Source organism: Moschus berezovskii, chromosome 20 (assembly GCF_049115385.1).
Source record: "Moschus berezovskii isolate FMDL1 chromosome 20, NW_MosBer_1.0, whole genome shotgun sequence".
Lineage (NCBI taxonomy): Eukaryota > Metazoa > Chordata > Mammalia > Artiodactyla > Moschidae > Moschus > Moschus berezovskii.
This window is the reverse complement of record NC_142479.1, coordinates 51446015-51473975: the sequence shown is the minus strand read 5'-3', so window position 1 is coordinate 51473975 and position 27961 is coordinate 51446015. Positions and strand designations below refer to the sequence as shown.

Sequence of the window (27961 nt, the reverse complement as noted above, 5' to 3'; positions counted from 1 at the left end):
CGAGAGGAATTATGAAGAAAGCGTGGGCAGTTTACTTAAGATTTCACCGAGTGAGCCAGGGAGTAAAACGATTATAATTCCCTGCCGTATGATAGGTGTTTTAAGGTGCCGGCTTGCCCCTGAACTGGACGCTTTGGCGGGAGGCCGGCCAGTCGCGGGTGGGTAAGAGCGGGACTCATTCATAAAACCCGAGGCTTCCAGCTGGCTCCTCTCATTGGCCCTGGGGGGAGAGGGCGTGTCCCGCGGGTGGAGCGCGCCCCGGGTCCCAGGGGAGTGGGAAAGATCCACGCATGGGTGGAGCGAGGGGGCGTTTCTTGCTTTTCCCGGCAGGACTTCCTTTTGCCCTCGCTGTGTTCCTGCTCTCTCCCCCGGGGTGGGGATGGTACGTCCCACCCTCCTCGCATTCCCGCCCCTCCTCTCCTCCGGACCCGTGCTGCCGCCGCCATCTTGGCACGTCAGGTTGAGGAAAGACCCAAACCCTAGCTTTGGGGGGCCCGGTCAGGGAGATGCTCCCGCAGTCGTCTGCGAGACCTACCCAGCCCTCCTCCCCTCCCTGCTAGGGCGCGGGGCTCTGAGGCGCGCGGAGGCCGGCTTGGCTCCTGTAGGGCCCGGGGAGGAGGAGGAGGCTGGGCGGCCCGCTGCCTCCCCGGGACGGGCGGTACCACCCAGGCAGGGAGGAAAGGGCCTGGTGACGGCGGGGCTGCGGCACTGCCCGGGGCGGGGTGCGGAGCGGGCCGGCCGGCTCCCTGGGGCGGGGCGGGGCGGGGCGGGAAGGGCGGAGCGTGGGGCGGACGGAACCACCGGGGCGGGGTGGGGAGGTAACGGGACGGGCGCGACCATGGCGCGGTGAGGGAGCGGGGGGTGGGGATCGGTCCGGGGGAGGCCTGGGACCGCTGGCTCGTGCGCCGTCTCGGCCGCCCCCCCTTTCGCTGCCGCCGCCGCCGCCGCCCCGGGCATGTCGTCCAACTGCACCAGCACCACGGCGGTGGCGGTGGCGCCACTCAGCGCCAGCAAGACCAAGACCAAGAAGAAGCATTTCGTGTGCCAGAAAGTGAAGCTATTCCGGGCCAGCGAGCCGATCCTCAGCGTCCTGATGTGGGGGGTGAACCACACGGTAACCAGCCCCTCCGAGCGCGGCCCCGCGCGTGCTCACGCCCCCCACAGCCCCAGGGCCCTCGCTCAGCAGGCCCGGCCAGTGACGCCTGCAACCCCTAGCCAAGCCAGTTGCACGCCCACCCCACCCTTGCACGCTGTCCCGGCCGGGTGTGCCTCCCCGCGCGCCACGCGAGGCCTGGTGTCACCGACGGTGGCGTGCCGTCGCATCCTCCCCTTCCCTCCAGCCCCTCAAGCTTCATGCGTCTGGCTTCGGGGAGCCCCCGGAGCGCAGAGAGAAGGCCTGGATGGGATGAAAGGGCTTTCATCCCCTCTTCTCTCTTCTCACCTCGTCCCCGTTAGTTGCATGTTTTCCTCCTTGTTCCTTGTAATGGGCTGCCTAGCTCGCTGTCCAATTGAGAGGCAAGTGGCATTAGTCTGCCTGAGTATTCATTCCTCAGTTTGTGGTCGTTTGGTTGATGTGGCTGCTCAGAGTTTCCCCATCCTCCAGACCTCCTTAACCACCGACTGGAAATCTTCCCTGGGTTTCTTCTTTTTCTTCTTGAAGCTGTATCCACTGGAGAAGCACAGGCTTCCTTGGACCGGGGACACTTGCCTGGGGTCTCCCTGGGTTAGGGGGAAGGGAGAGTGTAACCATCTGAGAGGAGGTGAGGCCTGCTTACGAGGACCATTCATGGTAGAGGACCTGAATTCTGTGGGGTTCATGTCAAAGATGTTGACTTCTCAGGTGTTGTGCTTTCTATTGTATGTAACGATGATTAAGATAAGAGGTTCCTGGATCCTTGGGTAGCTTTGGGATTGTCCTTTAGCTCCTGTTAGGAAGTTGGAACCCTGCAGAGTTTTGAGCCGGAGGACTTTGTGTCCTGTTTGTTTGGGGTCTTTCTTCTTTCTCTTCCAACTGCTTGCTTCTTGCATTCTGACCATTTCATTGAGTCCCTACACCAGAAATGAGGAGAGGAAGTATGAAGACTTGACATGCCACTTCACCAGCTAAAAGTTTGCAATGAGGAAAATGAAGCTAATGGCTTGAGGTTTCTGTGGGTATCAATGAGTTCTGTAGGCTCCCTGACTTCTTGGAGCACTTGAAGTTGCCCACAAGACCAGGTGATGACAAGGGGATGCAGGGCTAGCAGGACTTTTTGCTTTGCTTTATTGGAAGAGCCTCTGGATGGAGATTGATGAACCACAGTCCCTGCCAGGGTTTTACCTCTAATATGGAAATGCATGAGTATGGTGAGGTCTAATGAAGACAACCAACAAGTTTTCCTGGTCTTGGCCAAGTTACTGTTTTCAGAGTCCTCCCTGAGGTGAAGGTCCTGGCTAGGGTGAGGAGAATAACTGGTTCTCGCTTTATGCCTAGACCTCTGGGGGCTGTTCAGTCGCTAAGTGGTGTCCAACTCTCCGATCTCACAGACTGTAGCCCGCCAGGCTCCTCTGTCCTCCGCTATCTCCCAGTTTGCTCAGATTCATGTCCATTGAGTCAGTGATGCTATCTAATCACCTTATCCTCTGCTGCCCCCTTCTCCTTTTGCCTTCGACCTTTCCTAGCATCAGGGTCTTTTCCAGTGAGTCAACTCTTCATATGGAGCTTCAGCATCAGTCCTTCCAATGAATATTCAGGGTTGATTTCCTTTAGAATTGACCTATTTGATCTTCTCTGGGAGCTGCTTTGATCCAATAGTCCAGCAGAGTTTGTTCTGTCTGCTTCCTGCTGCCTCAGGGGTCATCTGACAATATTGCAAGGGAAACTGGGTCATTAAAATGTGAACCCTATGTCCTTGCCTGGAAATCAATCCTTGATTTTGTTGTGGAGCTTGCTTCTCACTACAAGGCATCCTGTCTCTGTGGAGAACTGGTGGTAGTGGTCTGAAAGTCAGGAATGTTACTGCTAGTTGGAAGGGACTTTGAGTCCCTTATTTTATACATGAAGAAATGAAAGCCCCGAGTGGAGAATTAGGTCACCTGTGGTCTTTTGCAGAGCAAAAAATGCAGCTCATTGTCCACACCATGGGCTGTATTGGCTGATGATGTGCTTGAATGCGAGGTCTTGTTTTATTTGCCTCCAGTTCCTTGTCCTGCCTCTCAGCCAAGTTCCAGGACAGATGGGAATTATGGTCTTGTTAAGAGAACCTGAGTGTATGCTCAGGTGTGTGGGCCTGTGCCTGCCATTTCCCTTAGTGTGTGTGGTACTTGGTTTCCCATAGGCAACCAAGGAAACTCTGCTAATGAAGAGGTATCTATGATTCTCTTTGACTAGGCAGTCACCCTCTTTCTTTGCTAACTTTTAAGAAAGTTTGTTTGAGAGCTATCTGGGAAGGCATTGACTTTAAGCAAGACCCAAGCCTCTGGATATACTGAGCAAGCGCCTCAGGGGAAATGTACTGGGCACGGCTGTCCTTGACAGTCCCAGCTTTGAAGATCTGTTAGTCAAGAGTTTTATTGCTTCCTCTTGACCTGCAATAAGGTCTAGGATTTTGTGGGTCCCCGTGTGAAATGATGCATCTCCCCAGAAGACTATAAAATCTTCCAGTTCTTAAGGGAGTCAGGACCACTTTGTTTTGGTGGATTGATAGCCTTTCTTGGAGGTTACCTTCCCTCAGAGCCCACTGCTGCAACTTTTTGCAATCTAAGTTTTTAGGGAAAAAAAAAATCACCTTTTGTTTGTTTCTTTAATTTCTCACCCATTTAAGCATTTAGGCATTGATGGTCTCTGGCTGACAGTGTATGGTGGATGAAGGATGGATACATCTTTATCTATAGCACAAGTCAGTCACATATTCTCCCATGAGGTGGTTGATTTACTTATGGGTGGAAACAGGACCTCCTGCCATGGACAAGAGATGCAGCCCCTAGACTTTATAGAGGAAACAGGAAGAAAAGATCAGAAGACTTTGGATCTGTTAGAGGAGAACTGGTGAAGAGAAACCAGTGTCTTAGTGGATGAAATACAGTTCAGGGGCCTGGATTTAGGGACGAGATAGCCTGGGAGAAGTATGTAGAGAGCAGAGGAGGCAGACATGGCTGGATAACCTTTTGGTCATTTTAGGAATTGAGTATGTATGAAGCCTCACCCCAGTGACCAGAAGGAATAGGAGAGGTTGATGGTAATTATGTTTAACCGTTTGGGAAGCTGCCAGACTGATGCGTCAAAGTCACTGTACCCTTTTACATTTCTGCAAGTAGTGTATGTGGGTTCTAATTTCTCCAAATCCTGCCAACCCTTGTTATTGTTTTTTTTATTTCAGCCACCTTAGTAGATTTGAAGTGGTATCTCATTGTGATTTTGTTTTCCTTTCCTAGGTAGTTAATGATGTTGAATATCTTTTCATGTGCTTACTGGCCAGTTTTATATTTTCACTAGAGACATATCTCTTAAGATCCCTTGCCAATTACTTTTTTTCCCATTTTAAAATTTGGCTATTTAATTTTTTTATAATTAACTTGTAAGAGTTTTTTATATATTGTAGATTCAAGTCCCTTATCAGATACATGATTTGCAAATGTTTTATCCCATGCTTTGGGTCATCTTTTTTACTTTCTTGATGGTATCTTTTGAAGCTCAAGTTTTTAATTTTGATGAAGTCCAATTTATCTATTTTTCTTTGGTTTTGATGAAATCCAATTTATTTTTCTTTGGTTCCTTGTACTTTTGGTGTCATATCTAAGAATGCTTTGCCTAACCCAAGATCATGAACATTTACTCTGTATTTTTTTCTGAGAAACACTCAGAGTCTTCTAAGAAAAACTCTTTTACTTCTGTTTAGATCTTACATTTAGATCTCTAATCCATTTTAAGTTAATTTTTGTGAATGGTGTGAGGAACAGATTTATTCTTAAGTCTGCTCAGTTCTCCCCCACATTCTTCCCCCATTCTGTCCACACATTTTCTTTGCTTAATGCAGACCCAGAACCTCCTTTCCTTGCCTTTTCCTTTTCTCCTGCTACTTTAAAAATCTTCAGTAAATATTTCTGCTCTATGAAGCCTTTGGATGAATTTGTCCTTCAGCACACCTGCTCACCTCACAGAGAACACTGGGACTCAAAAGCAGGAGCAGAAAAACCAAGGTGTAAAAAGGAGGAATAAACCCAGGGGTGGATTTGTTGGCCCTTGTGGCTCTCTGTTCTTCTGTTTTTTTTCTGGAGTTTCGATCTCACTTGGACCTCCTTGTTCTCAGGAATGCGTTTCCCAACTTGTCAGGTTTTTTGATGGTGGCAGGTAACAAATGATTGCCAGTGGTGACCAGCCTGTTGCTGAGCCACCCACAGAACCCTGGCACATGTCGGGAAGCTTCCTGGGTAGCAATTCCTATGAAGGTCACACAGGGAATTTGGAGGCTTCTGGAATCAGAAGTTCACCAGATTAGAACTAGCGACTGAATTTTCATGTCCAGTCAGATCCACATAGAGTGAACTCACTGCTCCTAAGTTGTTTCTCATACAGCTTGTTTTAGCCTCCTCATTATTTATGCTGATGGCTCATAGAGTTGATCATGTGGATAATCCCAGAACCACTTACATGGTGTGAGATACAACAGACTTACCACCCTAATATGTTCTGTTTATTATACTACTCAAATGAGTTGCATTCTGCAAGCGCACTTCTGCTGAAGGTGAAGGAGGTTGGCCCAGAAGTGTGCTAGATAGTAAAGAAAGGCAGATCTTCCTGAAACATCACTTTAGTCATAGCCTTTCACACTTCAGAGCTTTTTGTCATTCTCTTTTGTCTACCAAGTGAAGTTTATTCTTTTCTCCTGGGCTTTTAAGACTACATTCTGGTCATAGCCTCAATAGCTAACCTTAATCTTCTTTTCCATCCTCCAGACCGTGAATCTTTGGCATGGTCACACCAGCTTTGCCATCTCTTTTTCCTAGTGTTAGTCATCTTTTAGTCCCCTTTTTTCTAGCCATCTGTCCTTCCATCTAGCATTTATTGTGTAACTGCTATGTGCCAGCCATTGTGCTAGGGACTTAAAAATAGGTAAGATAGTCTCTTCTTTCTCAGGGCTCAGAGTCTAGTGGAGAAATCAAACATGTAAACAAGTAATTACCCAAGCGAATGTGATAGGATATAAAGATGAACAGAGGAACAAGTGACTAATTCAGCCTGGGAAAGACAGGGAAGCTTTCTCAGAAGAAGTGTTATTTAGCCATATCTTGGATGATTCCCTTAGCTTTATTCCTTCTTCTGTTTTTGCTGCTGTAGTCTATTACCTGAACTATTATGTGTGTGTATATATGTGTTCAGTCACGTCCGACTCTGCAACCCTATGGATTGTAGCCCACCAGGCTCCTCTGTCCGTGGGATTTTCCAGGCAAGATTACTGGAGTGGGTTGCCATTTCCTATTCCAGGGGATCTTCTCTTCCCAGGGATCAAACCTGTGTCTCTTGTGTTTCCTGCGTTTGCAGGCAGATTCAGTAGTGCCACCTGGGAACTATTCTAATAGCCTTATAAATGGTCTTGCTGTTTCTTATCTTTGCCTTTTCCAAACCTTACTTGATTCCAGAATTACCTTTCTATATCACCCATCTGATCATGTGAATTCCCAGATTTAAACCTGAGAGGTCTTCCCATTCAGTTCAGTTCAGTCGCTCAGTCGTGTCCGACTCTCCGCGACCCCATGAATCACAGCATTACCTACACAGTTAAGTTCAAGTTATTACATAGTGGACAAACTAAGTTCAAATTCAGGCTGTGTGCCTTAGTATAGCTTTGGAGTAGTAATTTTCTCTTTGAGCTTCATTTTCCTTTTCTATAAAATGAACATAACACTTACCTTGAAGATTATTAGGACAGAGGGAAGGAATGGTAAGCACTAGTTTAGTCCAGGTAGCTGCCCATAGAAAGGATTGCACAGCACAGTGTCAACAGCCCAGGTTTTGGCACCAGCAGACCTAGGAGCAGATCCTGACTCTGCACATATTGTCTGTGTGACCTTGAGCAAGGTACCTTGAATCTTTTGCAAAAGGCAAAATCAGATTAATAGTATTTCATGTGACTATTAAGTATTAGAAATACAGAGTAGAATATATATATGTGAGATATATGATACATAATAATACAGAGAACCGACCACTTACAGACATACCATAAATAGAAGCAACTGTTTACTGATATTGATAATATCCGAGGCTATTCACCTGTCTTTCCTGTACTATTTCCCTCCACTTAGTACCTCTGTTCTATCCTGCCACTCTTCCCCTTGCCCTTCCCCCCTACCAAAAATGGGCAATATACTTTCATACCTCTGAGGCTTATAGTTCCCACAGCAGGGATTCCCTTCCTTGGGTTTTTTGTTTTGTTCTTTTTTTTTTTTTTTGGCGAACTACCTCTTCGGCCTTTCTCACTTGTATTTCTCTATAGCTTCTTCTAGCAACCAACTCTCCCACTCCCAGGCAAACTCAGTCATTTTCTTTTTTTTTTTTTTGTAATTTTATTTATTTATTGGCCATGCTGCACTGCTTGCGGGATCTCAGTTCCCTGACCAGGAATTGAACCTGGGCCATGGCAGTGAAAGCCTGGAATTCCAGCCACTAGGCCACCAGGGAACTCCCAGATCAATCTTTTCTTAGTCTGCTGCTGCGTCTCCCTTTATTCATACTCTGTAGCACTCATCACATTTTATTTGTTATTTGTTGTCTGTCTTCCCAGCTAAACAGAGACCGTATCTTTTCATTTTTGTATCTGCAGCTTCTGGGACAGTAATGGCACGTAGTAAGGCTACATTGAGAGAAGTAAACTGAATACGAGTTTAGCCGAGTCTGAGCCAGATCCGGAAAGACCTTAAATGCCAGGCTAAGGAGTTAAAACTTTACCCTGAGGTTGGTGAGGAGCCATGGAAGATTTTTAAGAGGGTGTAACGTGATCTTGTTGTAGGTTCTTCCAGTGTCAAGTGCTCTTGGCAATACCAGGAGGGGCATTGGGTTCCATTCTAGCCTGATGTGTGAGGGCTGGGACTGACCGTATTTTTACCCTCCTCTGAAACTCTGCAGTTCTGTTTGCCGTCCCTGTGTTCTGACTTGTTTAAATGCCCCTTGACTTCAAGTTTTACTGCATCGTGGGTTTGTCTCATCTAGCCAGTAAGAGGATAAGCCTCCCACTTTTCCGTGCGCAGTGCACACATCGCTCCCTTGCTGTACACACTCTTCTTCCTAACATGAAATGAAGCATGTAGTAGGTATTTCAGCAAGTGCTTGTTCAATTGAAATTGAATAGAACTCTCTGGAGATATAAAATTTAGCACAACTTAAAAAAAAAAATAGTACAGCTAATCCCTAGAGTGAATCATCTACATGTGGCCCAATGGAAATGAGGGTGAGTCTACATAGCTCAGCTATATGGATTATTCAACAGTATATTATCTGTTAGAAATTTCCTGCTGTTGGATTGTATAGTTGAGAATAGAGATGAACTGAGAACTAAAAACTGACCAACTTACAACTGTTCAAACTATGCCACACTTTTGAGTTACACAGAAAATTCATAATGAACAGCTCTTGTTAGAATAATTCATCCTGGCTAAGAGGCAGTTGACCCCTCACAAGTGGGTGTTTTAGTCTTTCCTAGTTCTCCCAGTAACAAGCCCTGATCATGGCATAGAGTCTTGATTTTAGCCTAACCCAGATTCAATCGGTAGCAGATACCAGAACCTTTTAGTATAAAATCATACTCTTTGGGCCAGTGGTAAGTTCTTTCTAGGATGGAGGTATAAGCTAGAAAAGGAAGAATTGCATAAGAGCCATGAACTTCTTTAAGTCTCAGAGCCAGACTTAATATGCCAGGAAAAAGGAAATGGCACAGCTACCATGAATTGTTTCTTTTGGCAGGGAGACAAGAAGTGGGATGGTTTCCTCTGTAGGCATACCCTTAACACTCAGGTTGTCTTGTGAGCACTCCCTGGAAAGGTAACTGCAGGGTTGTTTTGCGTGTCTGTGGTGGTTTAGCCAGTGGTTGGCGTCTCAGACCTGGATGCTGGAAATTTTAAGCATACAATTTGATCAATTTTGACATGTATATACCCATGGAATCATCACCCTAAACAACACGTAGAACATTTCTAACAGCCTAGAATTTGCACCTCATATGTCCCTTTACAGTCAACCACACGACTGCCCCACCCCGGCTATGTCTTACTGGATTCTCTCATTATAGATTCTAGAATTTCATGTAAATGGAATCATATAAGATGTACTTTTGTATCTGTGCCAGTCAGTTTTGCCAGCAGTTTACTGAGTCTCTTGCACCACTGCCAACTTAACACTACTACCCTACGGCCCCTCCCCATACACATATCCTTCGTTTCCCCAGGAGTAAATTGGGTTTTTCACCAGCTCTAGGAAGAAATGGTTTCCCCTGCCCAGTTACTGCATTAATGTGAACTTCCTCCATCCTCTGACATTTCTAAATAAAAAAGCTTTGGAACATGAAAGGGGCAGCAAATTAAATGGTATTTCCCCCCATTTATGCTCCTGGAGGAGTCCTAATGACTAGGTTATTCCCTCACTGCCGCATGGGGCCTCATTGAGATAATAGGATTTGCAAGGAAAGTATCTGGGAGACCCAAGACTGTACTCCCCCTGCCCCCTATCCATTAAGTCAGGCCTAAGGTTTCCTCTCTAAATCCTGAATGCATTAGTGGCAACTGGGTTGAGGGTCAAATGTCAAATACTCTGCTGTGTTGGAAGAGGACATCTGTGGCTAATTAGGCCACTAATTGGCTAAACTGGGATGGGGAAGGGCAGGAGCTGCCTTCTCAGCTCTGCACCAGTGGGAGGCCAGTTCCCTGTGCAGCCTCCAGCTCCCTGAAGGGGATGAAAGACAATGAGAAGGTTTGTTTGCAGTGGGGGCAAGGCACCCCTCCCACGTCTCCCCCAGTTCAGCCCAAGGCAGGACGTGGCTTTAGGAACTGGCCTGATGAAAGCAGTTAATCAGGAGAGTAAGAGTGAGCCAGTAGCCAGATGTCTACCTCTTCTGCTCACTTTAAATTTAATTCTTTACTTTGGAGGTAAGAGTTATACACCCACGTAAACCCACCCAGCTTTTTTCTTGCCCCAGGCTGCTTTCTTGAGTGACCTTTAATTTGTATGAAGATGTTCAAAGGCCTCAGTGAATACTCAACATATAGTGGGTATTCACTGATCCATTTATTTTTGCATTTGATAAATACTTATAGTACCCATCATATGCAAATCATGGTGCCAAGTAGCTTGTGTGGAGCCTCCAAGGGTCAGGTGGATGATCTTTGCTTAAAAGGATCAGTGATATGATCTTGCCTACTTATAGTCAAGCAAGCTTGTGAGGTTTATGAGCATTAAATACAATGTGGGGGAGGCTGTGAGATGACCAGAAGAGGGATATAAACAAAGCTTCAGGAATTCTGAGATGGGAAAGAACATTTATAGTCTGGAGAATCATGAAAAGCTTAATAGAGGAGGTGGGTCTTATCACCTTTGGAGCTGGACCTTATCAGATGGGGAGAGTTACAATAGGTAGAGATGAAGTTGGGAACATATTAAATATTTGAAGAGAAGAACAGAAATAAAGACAAGAAGGGAATCCGCAGACATGTCTTTGGTGAGATGGTGGCATCCATGGTGTAGCATGTCATCTCTCTGAGGCAGGTGGCCTGGCTGAGAACCTCATTTTCCCCTTGCTTTGCAGATCAATGAGCTGAGCAATGTCCCTGTCCCTGTCATGCTAATGCCAGATGACTTCAAAGCCTACAGCAAGATCAAGGTGGACAATCATCTCTTCAATAAGTAAGTGGCCTGCTGAGTGAGTCTTATAGGCAGTTCTTTCCCTCAAGGAAGAGAGCCTCCCAAAGCCTCACTGTCATGGGGCAAGCAAGCACCTCGCATGATGTGAAAGCAGCACCTGGATCATAGAGCTGAAACACCGGCTGGGAAAGCGTGTTCATTATGTGCCTCTCCCCTTGTGCTGTCCTGTCATCTCGGTCCTCCGTCAGCCTACCTGCAATGTCCCTCAGGACTTGTGGCTCGGCACAGGGTGATTCATCTAGGGCCAGTTTAGGTAGCAGTGAGCTGCCCAGGAGCTGAGGTGTCTAGTACGAGGCTGACAGCAGTGGCCCTATCTTGATCTTAGTCTGAGGCAAGAAACTGCCAGGCATGCTCCTGACATGGGATGCAGCCAAGCTCCTTTCTTTCCAACTAGTGTGTGAACAACAGGCTGAGCATGGTGCCCGGGATGCTATCTAAAATCGTTCTTCCCAATTTTGCTTATTGTGGTTTCTTGGATTAAAACTGGTGTCTCGGACTTTGATGGAGCAGCCATTTCCCTTGGCACAGTTTGGGACCTCCTCTAAGCCTTGTAGAGGCTCTTTCATCCTTCTGTGGGTCACCCTACGTGTTGTTCACACTCTCTTCCTTTCTGCATTTGAATCCTGGTTCCACTCTCCATTGTCCCACAGTCCCCACTACCTCACCAGCTGAATTCTGTCACCCCACCATTCTCAGACTGTTAGCCTGGAGGAGAAGCTTGATTTGAAAACATCTATTAGTGGCCTCTCCCTGCCATAGTAAGTAGTAACATCATATTCTAGAAGCTGTCTGTCTTCGCAGCTGTTACTTGCTAAGTGGCCACCTGCATAGAAGAAGAAACTGTTTTTGCTCTATTCTCACACAACTGCTTATTTCTAACAACAGATGTGTGGGTTTCCCCCCACATCAAGCAGTTCTGTAGGACACTAACAAGGTGTCCTACAATTCAGTTCAGTTCTGACTCTTATCGACCTGAAGTTAGCATCAGGTCTCAAAGGCTAAGTACTGAGTCCTGCAGACTACCCCTGACCCTCTTCAGATGCCAGTCTCAAGCTGTATAGGTTGGAAGTTCCCACGACCCTCCCCATTGGGTTGGCTTACTTTGCTTGAGTGGCTCACAGAACTCGAGAACAGTTTACATGCTAGGTTACTGGCTTATTATAAAAGGATGCAACTCTTAGACAGTCAGGGGAAGAGAGGCATGGGGCAAGGTATGTGGGAAGGGGCAGGAAGCTTTCAGGCCCTCTCCAGGTGCACCACCTGCCCCAAACCTTGGTGTGTTCACCAACCTGGAAGCTCCCCAACCCTGTCCTTTTGGATTTTTATGGAGAAAAATAACAGCATGATTGAGGAAGTCATTGGCCATTGGCAGTTGATTCTGCCTGCAGCGCCTCTCCCCTTCCTAGAAGTCAGGGGCCTGGGACTGGAAGTTCCAACCCTCTAGTCCTGGTTGGTTCCCCTGGCCATGTGCACCCATCCTTAGAGGTGTAACGGAAGTCACCTCATCAACATAAATTCAGGTGTGATTGAAGGGGGTTTGTTACAAAGAACAAAATACACCTTTATTGCTTACCACTTAGCAAATTCCAAAGATTTTAGGAACTCTGTACCAGAAACAGGGACAAAGACTAAATAAGTATTTTTTATTATATTCACTATCACACTGCCTAAGGAAGGAGAGGCAGCCCTAACCTCTGGGGCAGGAAAAGGGGTTGTTCTGTGCCAGAGGTCAGGGCTCAGGTGTGGACCGTGTACCACATTGTACCATGGGTCCGTGGTGTCCACCACCGCATTGACATTTTGGCCTAAAGTGAACTTCCAATATCTTTGTTTTTTTCTTTTTTTCTTTCTTTTCACTGATTCCTTTTGTCTTTTCAACAACTGTTTATGTGCTAGTTTTTAGACTTCAGTGCTGTTTACTATGAGACAAGGACCCGCCTTCATGAGAAGCCACTACCTTTTATTTCCTTGGTCTCCCGTCCTGGAGTAATCAGAGGGACGTATTTCTTTTTTTTTCCCCCCACCTCAGTTTTATTGAGATATATTTGATATATAGCACTGTCTTAAGTTTGAGGTGTCCAGTATGATAATTTGACTTATATAATTCATGAAGTGATTGTCACAATAAATTTGGTGAATATCTACCATCTCATATAGATATAGAATTAAAGAAAAAGAAAAAAATTTTTTTTCTTTGTGATGAGAATAGAGGGACACATTTCTGAAAGGGAGTTCCCAAGCAGGGTGACCATTGTCAAGATGGAGGGTTTGGAGGAGGCATCACTTCAGGTAATTCTCTTCCCTCCTGAAAGTCTGTGGATTGACTGAGGAGTGGGGAGGACGTAGATTGGTGCCAGCAGCCAGAAAACAAGGCTTCATAAAAAGATGGGATCCCAGTCAGTCAACTTAGGAAGCACCGACCCCTTCCATCCCAGTGGAAGCCAGGAGCAGGACCTCCTGGCTGTAACCGTTTTTAGGATGCGTTGATAGGTGCCTCCCTAGAGGAGAGGGATCCTTTGATGAGAATAGCCTTTCCCGTTAGCAGTCACACTGACATTTACCTCACAGCAGCTGTTCACATGCAGCCACCTTTCTGTAGCAAGTTCAGCACTTGTGAAGGAGGGCTCACACTCAGTCTTGCTTCTCTGCAGGTAAGGTTTTTTTTTCCACTTCAGTGTAAGTTTTACGGAAAGATAGCATACACTCAGAAAAAGTATACAATCATAAAAATACAGCTAGATTAATTTTTTCCAAGGAATTAAGGAACGTGCACAAGGAATGTGAAGTTTTTAAATTTTTAACATGCTCAGAATCACCTGGAGTGTGTGTTAAAAATGCAGCTTTCCAGACTTAACTCCAGAACATTGGGGGCTCCATTTTAAGCACTGCAGATTGTTCCGATCCAGGTGACATGTGGACCACAGCTTGAGAAGCCCTGATGTATGAATTAGAGGAGCAAGGAGTTCACAGAAACATGTCTCTGCTTTTCCCCAGAGAGAACCTCCCCAGCCGCTTCAAGTTTAAGGAGTACTGCCCCATGGTGTTCCGAAATCTCCGGGAGAGGTTTGGGATTGACGATCAGGATTACCAGGTATGGAGTGTCTTTGCAAAATCAGAAGGGTTAGGGAGTGGGAGACGGGGCTGGGGTCAGGAAGCCACAGGACAAGTAGAGGAACAAAATGTGTCTGCTGTTCATGTGCTGTGCCTTCCTGTCAGGCCACTCCACCCAGGCAGTCTTCATCCAGTGCTGGTGGGCTCTTGGAGGAATGAGGGCCTTAGAAGGGCTTCTGATGGTGCCTCCTAGGTTCAGGCTCCTCTCCCTCAGAGGGAGCGCAGGGAGAGGGAGAGGGGTCTGTGGAAGCTGCTTCATTTTAGCCTGACATTCCCAGTCTAGACTGAAGAACCCTTCTCCTCCGTAGTTTGACTTAAAAGAGTGAGAATTGTTGCCAGCAAGAGATGAGGCCTCTTAAAGCAGATAAGACAGATTAGAAGACTTCAAGGGTAGTGTAACTTGTTGCCAGGTCTGAGTGCCACCTCCTAAACTTGTCCCCTGTCCTGACTTTGGGAGGGGGCTAGGCATGCAGGAAGCTGCCCCTTTTAGGGGGCGATCATGTCACACAGGCCTTTGACCTATTGGGAGGAATCAGTCCCAATATCAGGGACATTCTAGTGTGACTCACCATCTGTGGCTTCTCCACCTAGCACCTTTCTTGGACTTCTTCCCCTGGCAGACAGCCTGGTGATGAAGGTGGGAGAATTTTCCACTTCACTTGGGTAGCAGTAAAAATATAGCTGATTTTCAGTTGTCTGTTGGGGGGAAAAGAGGAATGAAATATAAAATGGATGCCCGCATCTTGTACAGTACTGTCATTCTTCCCACCCGACTCCTGGGAAGTCTTCCACAGAGTAGATCACAAGAAGCAGAGTCTCCTCCCCTCTCCACCAGCTCCAGGGGCCCTCCTAAGGAGGAGGGATAGGGAACATGAGAGGAGGAAGGGATGCCAGAGCCTTGAGCAATCAGGAACGGTCATGTCCAGGAGGTGGTGGGTCGCCCTCCAGCCCCTCCCATTGGGACCAGACCCTGGTGGTTCAGGGTTGTCATGCCCTGATCAGAGCACGAGGTTTTCTGAAAACTTCCTGCCTTTAGTGCAACCCTAGGTTGTTGGGCTATCTCCTTCCACGGTGGCTCTTTCCCTTCCCTTTGGCCATCTAACCACATCCTATTTATTTCTCTAATAGTCTTGTGGGCAAATAATTGTGCTCAAGACTGGAAGAGGGGCAGGGAGGACGGTGTTCAGGGAGGGGACTCTGCTCTGAGACTACCAGTGACAGAGAGAGGCAGGAGATGCCACCTAGAAATGAGGCAGGGGTGGAACTGCTCTTGTCCATCGTCTGTCTTCTGACCTACCAGAGGTCTTTTCCTGGCATCTGGTTGGTGAACACATTGCTTTGGTTGACTCATACCTTCCCCTACTCCCTCCCTGCTTGAGGGTTCTCCTGCCTTCGGATTCTGATAGGAATGGGGCCCTGGGAGGAGCAGGGACAAAGCCAGAAAAGTTCCCCAGATCTGCCTCCCAGCTCTGCGCAGACAAGCAGGAGTTTGAGGTTGGGCAGAGCAGTGAGGACCAGCTTCCTGCCTTAGGAAGAGATTTCCAGCATGAGGGTACATAAGAGGAAATAAAGACAACTCTGTCCACTCCTTCTTTATGCTTGACTTCTTGAATATTTCCTAAGCTTTGTCTTCATCACCCCCGGGAGACCGGGAAAACCATCTCAGTCTGCTTCCTTGTGCTCCAGGTGAGGAAACTCAGGAATAGAGCAGTGCAGTGGCTCACCCACGGTCGCGTTACAGGAGAGCGTCAGGATGAGAACCCAGGCCCCTAACATCCGAGGCCGAGGGTTAGGTTCTAGAGCAGCTCTCTAAGATCAGAGTGAAAAGAAATATTTCACAGTCGGTCCTCTTCTCATCACAGTCAAGGATTAGAAGCAGGTGGTGAGGAACAACTCATGTCTCTCTTAAGGAAGACTTGGGAGAGATGTGAATTTCCCAAGAGAAAGGGGGCAGGTAAGGTCTCATCTACCTCAGTGCTGTTGGCTTCAGAGCAGTCTGGTCCATAAGAGAAGACTCAGAGTGAAAGTCAGAGTCCTTGTTTCCCCTCCCAAGATCAGCTTTTGTCTTGGTCCATCAGAATTCAGTGACACGAAGCGCCCCCATCAACAGTGACAGCCAGGGCCGGTGTGGCACACGTTTCCTCACTACCTATGACCGGCGCTTTGTGATCAAGACTGTCTCAAGTGAGGATGTGGCTGAGATGCACAACATCTTAAAGAAATACCATCAGGTATGGTGAGTCGTGAACCTCAACAGCAGAGGATGGGTTGGAAGAGGGAGAGGAGCCTCTGAAAGAGCTTCCAGGGGAGGGCTGGGTCCTCTCTGGTAATGGTGGGTGCTTCCTGATAACCAGGCACTTGCCCTCCCCTGGGGCTGTGTTTCTGTGAGGTGAAATGCCTACTTGAGAAAAAGGAAACAGAAATGAAGGTGTGTTATGGACGCAGTCCCAGTTGACCAGCTGTTTCTCATCAGAGTTGGGGAGTTTTCACACTCTGGCACCTGCCTCATTTCTTCTGAAAGAGGTCCTGTTGGCTCAGCAGGGCCGCTGCTTTTCCCATTCCCTCTCGCCTCTCTTCTGGAACCTGTCCATGGGAAAAGCAGGGGGTGCCTGTCTGAAGCCTGCCTGGGTCTTCAGGGAAAACTGGCTTCTCTGGGCACCTGAGAGGTGGTGCAGGGGCCCTCTGGTGTTTTGGGAGTTAGAGCAGAAAACCCTGGGGTCTGGCACGAGTGAGAGTGGTGAGTATGAAGCCATTCTGTTTTCCTAGACGGCCGTATCACAGCTCTGCCTCTGCACCCTCTGTCTCTCCTCTGGCTTCCCATATCAGGCTGGCAGAGAGGATGCAAGGCCTGGACCAGTGATTTTCCTGCAGAATCCCAACCATATGAAACCAGAAGGGCTCTGCACGGCCTGCTCAGCCTCTCAGACTGCCTTGCTAATTGGGCACAGGGGTGGCTGTTGCCTTTTGCAGGTCTGGGATCCCCATGACTTCACAGAATCTGTTTTGGAAGCCACTAGTCTAGAGGCTGGACTTCCCTTGTAGCTCAGTCGGTAAAGAATCTGCCTGCGATGCAGGCGATCTGGGTTTGATTCCTGGGTTGGGAAGATTCCCTGGAGAAGGAAATGGCAACCCACTCCAGTATTCTTGCCTGGAGAATCCCAGGGACAGAGGAGCCTGTCAGGCTACAGTCCATGGGGTCGCAAGAGTCGGACACGACTTAGCTGCTAAACCACCACCAGTCTAGAGACTAGAATCCCAGGGGGCATGTTAGCCTGGGAAGAGCCCTGTCTGACCTGGCACCTTCACCTGTTCCTTTCCTCCCTTCCTTTCTAGTTCATAGTGGAGTGTCATGGCAATACCCTTTTGCCACAGTTCCTGGGCATGTACCGCCTGACCGTGGATGGTGTGGAAACCTACATGGTGGTCACCAGGAACGTTTTCAGCCATCGGCTCACTGTACATCGCAAGTATGACCTCAAGGTAAGAGCTCTGTGTTTCCCAGCTCTGTGGCCCTCTCTTGGAGTCTTGGAGGGGCTGCAGTTCCAACTCCCACATTTTGGGAAAGCCAGGGCATAGGTTTTGGTGTGGACAGGTGGCTCTCGAGTTGATACTCCTAACTCACTTGAGCCAAAGACTGTCTCATGTCCAGGTGACAGTGACAGGAGGTAATTCAAGCCCCAGATGTCCCACATTTATGTGCAATGAATGCTCCTCAGTCCCTGTCAGGGGGATGTGCACACCGAGGGCCGCAGTGAGGGGACAGGCTGTGCTGACACACAGCCTGGCAGCTGTCCAGGCCTCATGGACTGGCAGCACAGGCTCGTTTCTAGACACAGTGGAAGCACACCTGAGCCTGTGAAGTGTCTGCCCCGTTGCTCCCAAACCTGGCTTCCTGACCCGGTCCCTCACACCCCTCTCCCTCTCTCTGCTGCAGCTGCACTGGCCTCCTTTCTGCTCCCACGGTGCCCGTGCTCTCCGCACCCCCAGCATCTCACAGAGGCTGCCTGCCATTGTTTCCCTCCCTGCCCTCTTCTCCGCCTCCACCCTCCTCCACCTAATCACTTCCTGCTTAGCCTTTCAAGCTCAGCTCCAGTATCACTGATTCCAGGAAGCAGGCTTTGGCCAAACCCCTATCTAGTCTAGACCCTGGTCCTGTACCACATGCTCTCAGAGAGTCCTGCCTTCTCACCTGTACCATTTGCACTGTTGTCATTATTGGATTAATTAACTGTGTAACTCCTGCTTACTGCCTGTCTCCCCTGTTAGAAGGAGAGCTCCTTAAGGGCAGGGACTGAGTCTCTCAGTTCAGCCCTATTTCCTGAGCACGGGTCTGGTCACAGTCAGAGCTCTGTGCACAGTCTGTGGCAGAGGAAGTGGGCAAGTTGCTGCCTCCTGGCCCCTAGGAGTCAGCCAGTCTACTTGAGTTCACCTGCTGCCTCGCCCTAAAGACTGGTACATGTTTTTTTTCGCCCAACGGAATTTGCCTCAGCTTGGACTTCTCCTGACAACTCTTATCCTTTCAGGGTTCTACTGTTGCCAGAGAAGCGAGTGACAAGGAGAAGGTATGCTGGGGTCTGTGCTTATCACCTGTGGAATGGGTCACTTGGAATCAGAAACACCTTCTCCCACCTCTGCTGTCCCTTCCTCTGCTGCCGTCCAGCCTAGTTCTTAGACATGCAGTCTGTGGATGTGAAGTACTGTGTCACTAAGCTTCTGCCTGTCCTCATCCTTAGCCTAGGCCTTGGTCACCAGCCTTTCACCTTTGCCCTTGCTGGATTCTTCATAGTCCTAGAGGGGCGGCAGCTTCCATCTCAGTTCAGCCTGGATTAGTGAGTGGCTGCTTGAGCCCTGAGCTCAAGGAAGCTCAAGCCTGGTAGTCCAGGCTCAGAAGGAAGTCCTTTGATCAGCCCTCATTGTCTGACTCCTGCCACATACTTGCCATCTCTGCCTGTCTGAAGCTGGGACTGTAGACTCCTGGACAGAGCTGTTGATCAGCAGGTTGGCCGTCTTCGTGCCAAGGACCCTTTCCTCTCCTGTATCATTACCCACAGCCTTGGAGGTAAACAAAGCAGGCTGCCAGTCTAACACTGCTGTTGCTCTCTCAGGCCAAGGACTTGCCAACCTTCAAAGACAATGACTTCCTCAACGAAGGGCAGAAGCTCCACGTAGGAGAAGAAAGTAAAAAGAACTTCCTGGAAAAACTGAAACGGGACGTCGAGGTATGTACTTACCCAGGATTTTACTTTGGTTGAGCTCTTGTTCCCAGAACAGAAGCCTCCTTAACCTTAAGGAAAATTGAATTCACCACTTCCAGGAGTGTGGACAAGAGGAAGGTGGTGATTTGAGCCATGTGGGTAGTTACTTGCATCTAAAGCTAGTGCAAGTGTACATTCCATTTGGGAGGACACAGTTTGTGCTGGTCGAACCTGTGTAACTCAGTTTGAAGTGCTTTCCCTCTTTTCTTCTCTTGTCTGTTGTAACCTCCTTTTCAAACTCCTCTTCAAGCTTCCTTTCTGGTGTTATCCCCATAGTGGAGGAGGCATCCAGGTGTCAGAGTGACAGGAAACCAACTATTAAGACCCACCAACTGTGCCTTTCTCTGTGTCAGATTCTCCACTTGCCTTGCAACTTTCTGGTTGGCAGGGGACTTCCTGTGGAGAAGTTCTTTGGGGAGGACATGTGCTAAATAATGAATGTGATATCTGCACCACTTGATAACTTGGTGCCTCCTATTTTAATAAATCGGGAGCCTGTTCATTACAACTAAACTGTATAAACTTTAGAAAATGTTTTTTTTATTGTGGTAAAATATGCATAACATAAAATTTACTCTCTCAAACTGTTTTTGAGTGGCATTCAGTCCATTCACAAGGTTGTGCAACCATTGCCACCATCCATCTCCAGAACTTTTTCATCTTTCCAAGTGAAAATTCTGTACCCATTCCCTCTTCTTCCTTGCCCCTGGCAGCCCCCATTCTACTTTGTGTTTATGAAGTCGACTACTCTCGGAATCTCTTATAAGTGGATCATACAGTGTTTGTCCTTTGTGTCTGGCTTATTTCACTTGTCATAATGTCTTCAAAGATCATCCATTTTGTGCTTTTTGTCAGAATGTCCTTCCTTTTTTCTGAGGCTGAATAATATTCTGTTGAATGTATGTACCACATTTTGTTTACCCATTCATCCATTGATGGACACTTGGTCTCTAGTTAAGGTTAACCAGTTAATCTAGTTAGACATCTCCAGAGAATCAGAGGAGGATGTGGATAGATAGACATTTACTGTAAGGAATTAGCTCACAGGATTATGGAGGCTGACAAAAGTCCCAAGATCTGTCTGCAGTTGGCCAGCTGGAGACCCAAGAGAGCTGACGGTGTAGCTTTAGCCCAGAGGCCACAGGCTCGAGACGCAGGAAGAACGGCCGTTTCTTCAGTCTGTGTCTGAAGGCAGGGAAAAGACTGATGGCCCAGCTCAGAGGTAGTTAGGCAGGAGGAGTTCCCTTTTACTCATAGGAGAGTCGGCCTTTTTGTTCTTTTCGCCCTTCGACTGACTGAATGAGGCCCAGCTACTTTAGTGAGAGCAGTCTGCTTTATCAGTTGACCAGTTCAGATGGTAATCTCATCCGTGAGCACCATCCCAGGCGCGTCCAGAAAAGCATTTAGCCATGTTTCTGGGCACCCGGTAGTGTAGTCAAGTTGACACATAAAATTACACTTCACTTCATCGTTGTGAATAATGCTGCTGTGAACCTGGGTTTACAGACTTCTTTTTGTTGAAGCTTTATCTTAACCACCCGCTACTGTGTTTGTACCTTTATTCTGACGTCGTTTGTCTAGAGTCTTTCTCCACCTCTTCCTGCTTTTCTCCCTGCTCTGCCTCCAAGGAGGATTTAAGACAGTTGACACATTCATTTGTTTTCACTGGCACATTGCTTTATAAATGTTTGCAGGTGGATAGGAGAGGGTGCGGCTCACGCAGTCTCTCTCTTCTGGGACCCTTGCCACTTCTCCCTTGGCCTTGAGAGGGCTTTGCCCAGAAGTTCTTGCAGTGGTGCCCTTCACCTTTCTCAAAGGATTCTGCTGATCTACCATCTGGGCTTCTTGTGCTTTTAGTTACTTTATAACCGGAGAAGTCAATGGCAAGCCACTCCAGTACTCTTGCCTAGAAAATCCCATGGATGGGGGAGCCTGGTAGACTGCAGTCCGTGGGGTCGCTAAGGGTCGGACACGACTGAGCGACTTCACTTTCACACATTGGAGAAGGAAATGGCAACCCACTCCAGTGTTCTTGCCTGGAGAATCCCAGGGACGGGAGAGCCTGGTGGGCTTCCGTCTATGGTGTCACACAGAGTCGGACACAACTGAAGTGACTTAGCAGCAGCAGCAACAGCAGATAGAGCCACTCTGGTCCTGTTGTGATTCTCCATCTAGTTCTCTAGTCACGTGGTCATTTGGACAGTTTCCTGCTGTGTGACCACAGTAGAACGCCTGGCACATGGCTGCTGGTGGCTGCTGGCTAGTGCACAGAGGATCTGGAGCAATGACTGGCCTCACATTAGTTAAACTGGAATGCCGGCTGACTTTCCATCCTTGTCGTCCCACACTCTTTGTTCTTCTCCAGGTTATGGAGTCCTAACTCAGGAGACTTAAGCACAGTGCTGCTCCCAACACTTGTGTGGATGAGGAACGCGCAGTGCAGCATTCCATTGCTTCTTTCCTCCAGCTCACTGTGGCCTCTCAGTCCCAGATGGAATTGACTCCCCTCTTCGTGCAGGGCTCCTTCTGCTTTTACTCCCGCAGCCTCTCCCTGCCTGACATCTCTTCATTCACTAGGATCAGCCTCAACTCCTTTCCTCAGGGAGGCCCTTTTCCCACTGCTGGACTCACACAGCTCCTCACCCTGGTGGAGTGACTGTCTTCACCATTAGACATCGAAATTGTCCAGGGCAGAGACTCTGCTGTCTTATCCTGTGCTGTTTCAGAGTGGGAGAATTAAGTTGAAGGAATGCCTTTTCTCCCTTTTCCGAATGCCAGTCTGCCATGCCAGATGTCCCATGCTAACCTCTGCCTTCCTGCTTTGCTTCCCACCCCCACTAGTTCCTGGCCCAGCTGAAGATCATGGACTACAGCCTGCTGGTGGGCATCCACGACGTGGACCGGGCAGAGCAGGAGGAGACGGAGGTGGAGGAGCGGGCGGAGGATGAGGAGTGTGAGAACGATGGGGTGGGCGGCAGCCTGCTCTGCTCCTACGGCACGCCTCCAGACAGCCCGGGCAACCTCCTCAGCTTTCCCCGGTTCTTTGGACCCGGGGAATTTGACCCCTCTGTTGACGTCTATGCCATGAAGAGCCATGAAAGTAAGTAGGAGCCTGTGCCTGCCAGGCCCCTCCAGCCCTCACCCCACCCCCTGCTTCAGGCCTGTTGTTTGTTGAGATGCCCTGTGGGTGCCTGGGAATTCACCTTATTAACTGCTGACTCTGGCCTCTTTTTGCCTTCGGCTGCCATCCAGGGTCACCACCAATAACTCTGTCTTCTGGGGCCCTGGGGTCCTTCTCTGTCAGGCCTTTCCTCACCTCTTTGTGTGTCCTGGCTAGCTGAGGCCTGGTTTGGCTCAGGTTCATGGGAGGGACAGAACCTCCTAAATAGTGTCATGTCAACCCCACAGGGTAGCTGTGAAGATCAAATAAGAGCTATGAAAGCTTCTAAGAAGGACTCCATGGATCATTTCTTTTCTGATTCAAAATGACAGGGATGAATCTGGATGTCGTATCTGAAGGGTTAAGGACACAGCTGCTTTCTGCCCTTGTCCCTGCCTCTTCCTCCTGTCCTGCTTCCTCTCCCCCTTCAGGTGCCCCCAAGAAGGAGGTGTATTTCATGGCCATCATTGATATCCTCACGCCATATGATGCTAAGAAGAAAGCTGCACATGCTGCCAAAACAGTGAAACATGGGGTGAGTTCTCCCTGTCCCCATCTAGGCCCAGGTGGTGGGCCCTTAGGCCCCCAGGGGGGCTCCTGCTCAAAGGAGACCCTCTCCTGCCCCCTTGTCCCTGCCCGGTTGGCTTGTGTTCTCTCTTTGCCATCTATACCCCGTCCCCACGCTGCAGCTGGCTGAAATGCCCAACTTGTTTTTCCCTAAGTTCTCTGGCTCCTTTCCCCCTGGGCTGCTGGGCATGTCGTGCATCTTGTTGACTGCCAGTAATAGCTTTGTTTATATGCCATGCTGCTCCCCAGAGGCCTGTTTCCCCATGGGCTTCAAGCTACTGTTCTCCAAACGGGCCCCCACAGAGCTCTGGAGCCTCTCTGCTGCCTCCCCACTGCCTTGCTCCTACTTCAGTGGGTGCAGCCCTGGGATTGTGAATCAGCGAAGCAGGGCCAAGGCACTTCTGAGACATGGGAATGATTTCTTCAGGTGGCCCGTCCAGCTGGGGCCAGGGCAGTGCCACCTCCTGATTCAGGCCTCTGTGTATTATAGGCGGGGGCCGAGATCTCGACTGTGAACCCTGAGCAGTACTCCAAGCGCTTCAACGAGTTCATGTCCAACATCCTGACGTAGTTATCTTCTACCTTCAGCCAGAGCCAGAGTGCTGGATGTGGGGTCGGGGATTGGAAGAGAGAGAAGGTGTTATCTGGGCTAGATGGGAGGGCGGGGAGCAGAGTGGGGGTCGGGGAGGGCTTTAGCAACGTGACTGCAGCCTGTGACACCGAGAGAGACTTTAGCAGGAGGGGATGTGCCATGCCTGCCTGTGCTCACAGGATGTAGCCTCATCTGCTTACCCTTGATTTCCCCCCATTTGACCTAGGTTAAAAAGGTGTTTTTGTTACCTTGTAACGTTTTAAGATACCTTGGGGCTAGAGATGATTTTCTGGGTTTATTTGGGTTTTGTTTCTGAAATTTCATTGCTCCAGATTTGTTATTTATAATGATTTATGTCATCACCCTATCACCATCCCCGTCCCTGCTCTGCTCTCAGTTCCCTCAATTAAAGAAGCACCCACAGACCCAGCGAAGGGTCCTCTCAGAGCAAAATGCTCTGGTGCCCAAGGAGAAGAGGTTAGACACCTCAGCCCTGCTGCATTTGATCTTGTCTGGTTAACTTTAAATTTCATGGAGTATTGTGCACAGCTTCCTCTACCTTTTTGGCCTCGGCTCCAAGTGAAATGTTACATAGTCCTCCATCTAAATGCTGTCCCTCCCAAAGGCATGCTTCAGGTCAACATCAGGCATCTTGGAGCAGAATCAAAGATCTCAGAGGGGAATGAGTTCATCCTCACGGGATGGTCAGGGGTGGGGGACCGCTGGTTCTCAGAGAACCCCATGATCATCACCCAAGCCCTGGGCTCTTCATGGCCCCTGGAGTGCAGACATCATCTCTCTGAATGAAGCCTGTCTCCCACTGAGTCAAGAGGAACTAGAAAGCACCTCTGGATATAACAGGACCCTCATGCTTACATGGTTATTTCCCCTTGAGAAAACTCCGGAAAAGCTGATGAGCATCAAATGAGGTCTTGTGCTCTCCATCCATTTACTTCCTTCAGACCTCCCAGGCATTCTCATTTGTGGGTGAGCTTTTAGCTGGGGGCAGGTCTCCATGTGCCTGGGGCGCTCCTTACAGAGATACCTCTTCAAGCCCCAAGGCTTCCATGCAGTAATGTGTCACCTGGATGGTTGTGGCCAGCAGGAATGGTGTACCCCGCCCTCCCCTTTGGAGTGTGCCACCCAGGCCTGAAGTTGCTTCTGAGTCACTTGAGGATCTGACCTGGGAAATACAATTTGGAGGCCTGATGTGCAATTCAACCTGGCCCAACCTTGGAGCTGTTTTTCCCTGATGCACCCTCTAGACTTTTGCATATCTGCCACCACAGGCCTCCTCAGGAGTGGCATCTGGCTGCTTCCTTCAGGATTTCTACCACCTTCTGAGCCTGTTACTGAGGCCTCAAAACTGCGTCCTTTTGTGAGGCCATCAGAGCAGTCTGGCCTGGTCAGGAAAGAAAACAACCCTGTGCTGGGGGAGGTACATTCCTGAGTCTTCTCACCTCCTCACCAGGAACTGGGGACTTGGGATGAGATGCGGTAAAACTTTAGATAACTCTGAAAATGGAAAGAAAGTTTGTGGAACCATTTTGAATGAATGGATTGGTTTCTTTGGCTTTCTTCAACCTGGCCAAACTCAGCTTCTGAAGCAGGAACCAGCAACATCTCTGTGCCCGATGCACAGCATTTAGGTCAGGGAGGAATGGAGACCGTGTTCTTGGACTCTACTGGGCTGTCGGAACCCTTCCGGAGAGGCAGACGGGCCAGACAGCTGCCCTGGCCTCCGAAAGGGGCTGTAGGTATCTCTGGATGTCAGCAGCAAGACCGCGAAATGACTTAGGAAAGAACTTGTACCGAGTGGCTCATGGAGAAAACAGATTTCACTTAGGGAGGGATTAGTAGGAATAATGTTTGGACTTGATTTCCCCACCTTCTAATCAAGAATGAAAATTTGGATCTGCTCCTGGTCGGGCCCAGCAACTCCCGAGCTTGGCAGGCTGTCCTCTCGGGGCCTCCACAGCCCTGGGCTCTCTCCAGCTTCCTGCCATTTGGTCTGCTGATCATGTCCCCCGTAATGTGTATGAAAAGTGTAACCAATTGTTCCCAGTTAAAGGTGAGCTACCAGATATCTAACTTCTTTAACATTGAGTTTTTGTGGGGTGTGTTTTTTTTTTTTTTTTTTGTATATTGTTTACATTTTGAGAGGTAGCATTCTGTTTTAAATGCTCTTTTTGTTTTTCTGACAGTATTGTTGACTGGGTCAAAACATTTAAGCTGTGGTTTGGTGGATTTTAAATTTTTTTTAAAGGTCATTCTCTGTGCTATCTTCAAAACCTTGGGTTTGGTCCTTTAATTCCTTTGGCATTCAAATGTTTGAAAGCTATTTATCTTGGTTTATACAAGGTTTTTCTCTTCTTTTGTAAGGATGAAGATGTTAAATTTGGTTTGCAGTTTGAATGTAGAGAAAGTGAAGTGATCCCCAAATTTTTGTCTGTCCCCACTTTTTTCCCAGTCCCACCATGCCTTGTCTGGGCAGTAGAAGGCATCCAGAGGCAAGTGACTACCCTCACCATCACTCTGGAGCCAAGAAGAAAAGCTGAATGGTTTTATGGCATCCCAGAATAATTTGGGGTCTCCTAAGAACAAAGGCTTAAGAATAGGACATGGCTGACTGGATGAGGCCTGGATGGGGATAAGGGAGGATTCCTCTCCATTCTCTCCCTCTACCACTTAACCAGTCACAGCTCTTCCCATCCTGCCCCTCTTCTTCTGAAAGTCTGTGCTGAGAAAACTCTCATCTCCCAGGTCTCCCCACCAAAGCGAGAGTTCCCTTGAAAACTCCACCTCAACCACTAGAAGAAGGCCTCTGGCCCTTGTTCCTGTTAATGAACCACTGAGTCTTCATCCCCCAGTACGAGCTCCTTCCCTGTGCCTTCCAGCATGGGGGCTACGGGGCAGGCTAGGATGCCAGCAGTTCTAGGGGCACAGCCTGAGGCAGTGCTCCATGTCTCCTTGTTTAGCTCAGGGGTTACTGGTCTGTGGCATGTGCTACAAGTCGCCCCTGTGGCCAAGTGGCACTCCCTAGGTCCCCACTACAGGCAGCTTATCCTCCCTGCTCCCTCCTCCTACTTCTGTTTCTCTTGCCTGTGTTTTAGGCCTCACACAGGTTCCCTGGTAGCGCTCAGGGCTTGGGACTACATGCTCCTGCCCTACTTTCTCCTCTTTACAGTTTTCCAGGGTCTGCCCGTAGAGGTGGACCAAAGACCCAGGACTTTTCTCAGTAGCCCTTCCCACCCTCCTCTAATTGTCTTTTTATCAAGTTGAAGAGAGAAAATTTCAGCAATCCCCAGCATTTGAGCTACTCAAATGTTAGGGGCCAGAAGGGACGGTGTGTTTAAAACCACCCTTACAAGGCTCTGGCCTTAGACCTGTGGCTCCCCCAGTTCCAGGGACCCCACTTCTTTCTGGCAGAAATGTGGGGAGGGGGCTCCAACCTGAGCACAGGAATCAAAGGGAAAACACATTCAAACTGCCCCCAAATCTACCAGCCATCTGCAGGGGCTCTGTGACACAGCCCTGGCCTTCTGAAATGTGACACTTAGGAAAAGTGTCTCCAAAGGGAAGAGGAGACTTGGCTGTCCCTAGTGGTCCTTTGGAGGCTGGGGGAGGAAACGTCCAGAGGAGTCCCTTCTCCTTGCTCAGAGCCATTTTAGGAGGAAGTGGGAACCAACAGCCTTTGGGGGTAAGGCCTGGTGCCACTCAGCACACCCAAGCATCAGGTCAGGTCACTGTAGTAAAAAAATGTGAAGTTTAGATTCAGCTTTTAGGGGAGCAGGATAAACTACCACCCCACCACATGTGTGTGACTTCTCAATTTCCCATTGCAATTTCCATTTTTTTAAATAGGAATTTTCAAACCCCTGTGCTTGTCTAATGTCTGCTCGGAACAATTCGAGACCCTGTTACTGTTTTAAGATGCATGCATGTTAGAAGATGAATCTCCAACCCGAGGAAAAAAATAAAATTCAAAAAAGCTTTGTGTACACACCTGTTATATGTGAGTCCTTTGGAAATAAGCCTTTTATCTTTTTCCTAATTGCAAGGTTTTGGTCTCAGTTTCAGGGACTGCTCGGGCTAAATCTGGGCTTGAGTTTGAGTAAGAGTCAGGACCTTTGGTCACTTATTTTCAGATGCCTTTAATAAGCAGTGACTAAGGTGGTGCTTTGGAGAAGGAAATGGCAACCCACTCCAGTACTCTTGCCTGGAAAATCCCATTGACAGAGAAGCCTGGTAGGCTACAGTCTGTGGGGTCACAAAGAGTCGGACATGACTGAGTGACTTCACTATTCACTGAGGTGGTGCTTAAGAGACGTGGGTTCAGTCGGTGGGTTTGGAAGATCCCCTGGAGGTGGCAGTGGCAACCACTTCAG

The 27961-nt window shown here is 48.6% G+C and overlaps 1 protein-coding gene across 5 annotated transcripts; it reads left to right on the top strand.

Moving 5' to 3' along the window:
- Window positions 1–294: 294 nt before the first annotated feature.
- PIP4K2B (phosphatidylinositol-5-phosphate 4-kinase type 2 beta) lies at window positions 295–27574 on the top strand. 5 transcript variants are annotated; one of them, XM_088829032.1, is made up of 10 exons: window positions 295–382; window positions 10773–10870; window positions 13883–13979; window positions 16078–16230; window positions 17333–17479; window positions 18523–18561; window positions 19105–19218; window positions 22096–22354; window positions 22846–22949; window positions 23472–27574. In XM_088829032.1, exons 1-10 carry the CDS (start codon window positions 380–382, stop codon window positions 23550–23552), a joined length of 1095 nt encoding a protein of 364 aa, XP_088685158.1. In that variant the 5' UTR covers window positions 295–379; the 3' UTR covers window positions 23553–27574. The 5 variants fall into 5 exon arrangements, with proteins under 5 accessions (XP_088685158.1, XP_088685159.1, XP_055263692.1 ...); XM_088829033.1 differs by lacking the exon at window positions 295–382 and adding an exon at window positions 439–459; XM_055407717.2 differs by lacking the exon at window positions 295–382 and adding an exon at window positions 818–1114.
- The last annotated feature ends 387 nt before the right edge of the window (window positions 27575–27961 follow it).